This window comes from Penaeus vannamei, chromosome 18 (genome assembly GCF_042767895.1).
Source record: "Penaeus vannamei isolate JL-2024 chromosome 18, ASM4276789v1, whole genome shotgun sequence".
In the NCBI taxonomy this organism is placed as follows: Eukaryota; Metazoa; Arthropoda; class Malacostraca; order Decapoda; family Penaeidae; genus Penaeus; species Penaeus vannamei.
Genome location: NC_091566.1, coordinates 14,880,555 through 14,883,054, shown reverse-complemented (window position 1 = coordinate 14,883,054; position 2,500 = coordinate 14,880,555). Strand labels below are relative to the sequence as shown.

At 40.7% G+C, this 2,500-nt stretch overlaps 1 protein-coding gene across 1 annotated transcript in view; it reads left to right on the top strand.

Annotated features, from left to right (window-relative positions):
- LOC138864789 (insulin-like peptide receptor) overlaps positions 1-2,500 on the top strand; it is a 46,655-nt gene that overhangs the window by 22,030 nt on the left and 22,125 nt on the right. The window contains exon 10 of the mRNA XM_070133383.1: positions 1,576-1,798. Within this exon, the coding sequence (XP_069989484.1) occupies positions 1,576-1,798 (223 nt within the window). The remainder of the gene's footprint in view (positions 1-1,575; positions 1,799-2,500) is intronic.

The window sequence follows — 2,500 nt, the reverse complement described above, 5'->3', positions numbered from 1 at the left end:
CCTATGAAAGAAAAAAAACGTAATCAGTTGCAATCTGTAATCCCACACAAAGGAAAAAATATAGAAAAAGATTAAAAGGGACAAAAAATCGATTCCTCATTTTGAGAAAGATTTCGCGAAGGTAAACTCTCCCGAGGGGAATCTTAGAACGCTCTCCTGCACCGCATCGAATATGAATCAATTATGTTTCAAAGTATAAATAGGTTTGTTTATTATCATGTATAGCTATTATTGAAAACGAAGAAGAATAGAGAGAAACTGTAAAGTATTCATAGTGTGGGTTCCGACGCCCACACGCAAGGCTAAATCCACGGACGAAAATATTATAATTTTTGCATTTCGATAAACTGAAAGTAGTGCATATTCAGCATGAAAATGTACACGTGATATTTTTAGAAAAATGGTAAATGCATAATCTGGAAAGTTTTTCTTAAATTAGCATTCAGCTTGGAAAAAATATACTATAATTTTATATGATCATACATCGAAAGCACTTGTGCATCAAAAGCAGAATTCAGCATTTGATCAGTAAAAAAAAACGGTTATAATCACATATTTATCATTCTATACTGAAAACAGATACGAATTAATACAGAATCTATCATTCTATCAAAAATGCCTTAACTTCTATTACATAAAAGCACAATATCATGAACACGCTATTATTTTATTCCGAAACCAGTTACAAAGGCAGGTGTGAATAGCTTGATAAGCCTAGTTATTATCAACCCATATTCAGATTTCAAAAGCAACTCCCAGACACTACAGACAAAAAATAAATATATATTAAAAAATCGACAAACTTTCTTATTCAAATGTCTCAAGCTGTCTAATTCACTGCCCTGTGTTTGTTTTTTTATATTTTTTATAATCTGACATGACAGAAACAGAGAAGAAATAAAAGGATTCTGTTTTTATGAGCAGAGCTTACATGGATTCGTATATATTATATATATATTTCTCATACATTCATAAATCAAATTGACTAGTACAAGAATGAAAGCATATGATAATAGCATAACCCATACCATAGACTGCACCCGTTACTATTCACATGCAACATAAAAAGCGCACTGTACTCATACAGCATAAACTACACACTCTTTACCGATGCAACATATACTACTCACATACTACACCCTTGCAACATTAACTTTTCCCATTACTAAGCATAACACACTAACCACACAGCAAATGATAATTTGATTGATTACCAGAAAGAACACACCATACATATACATTTCAGACATAATCGGACATACATTATCACATATTATGCCTACTGCTAAAAACGCACGTATCTTTTTCCCACGCCCTTCCCCTTCCTTCCACCCTGTTTCCACCTCCCGCCCTTCTCCCACCTCCTTTCCACCTGCGCTCTATCTCAACCTCACACCCCACCCCCATTCCATCTCTTTTCCCACCTCCCTTCCACCATTTCTCGCCCTCCCCCCTTCCCTACCTCCTCTTCACCACACCTCCCACCCTCCACCCTCCCCTCCCTTCCACTTCCCCTTCTCCCCCCTTCCTTCCATCCTCCCTCCCACCCCTTTCCACCCCCCCTTCTCCCCCCAGAGGGCTTCGCCCCGGCCGAGATGTTCCGCGAGGAGTTCCTGTTCTGGCGCGACGACCTGCGCGTGCGCCTGGACCAGCCGCTCGGCCACGGCTTCTTCGGGATGGTGTTCCGCGGCGAGCTGGCCCGCGGCGGCGAGGAGGAGCGCGTGGCGGTCAAGACGCACGGCGAGGCGGCCTCGGCGGACGAGATCCTGCAGTTCCTCAAGGAGGCCGCCCTCATGCAGTGAGCACGGCGCCGTCTCGGCTCCTCTGCCGCTTCTCGCCTTCTTTACTTTCTTCATGATATTCGTGGTCTCTTTCTCTCTCATCTAAATTTCCCATCCCTTTGTCGCTCTTCTCTTTCTTCTCTTTTTTACCATCTGAATTTCTTTCGCTCTCTTCATCTACTTCTCAATTTCACCCTCTTCCTCTTTTCCTTTTTTCTTCCTCTCCTTCTCCCCCATCTAAATTTCCTCCCTTTCTCTCTCTTCCTTCTTTTTCTTCCTTCTCACTCGCCTACGCCCTTTGTTCACTCTCTCTTATGTAATTCAATATACATAATACTCTTCTTAATCAAATAATGCAACTTCCACGTTCATATCATTCATCCTATCTATTAGATGCCGGCGACTTCCTTTTCATTCCTTTTTTATTCTTACAAGTATCAAGAACTGAAAATAGATTTGATAAGAGGAAAATGGGTTTAAGTTCGCTCTTCCACTCCAAACAGGGAAATAGCATCATGGTGCAGGGTGTATATAGATTGATTGATTGAATGACTGGTTGATTGATTGAGTGATAGTTAGATATGTATATAGATAGATAGATGAACAAGTAGATAGGAAAGTAAATACACGGAAGGTTGGGGGAAGAGTGAGAGAGAGACGACCTGTGGGAGAGAGAGACTGATAGATTTATAAGCAAAAGTTCAAATATTCACGATAAA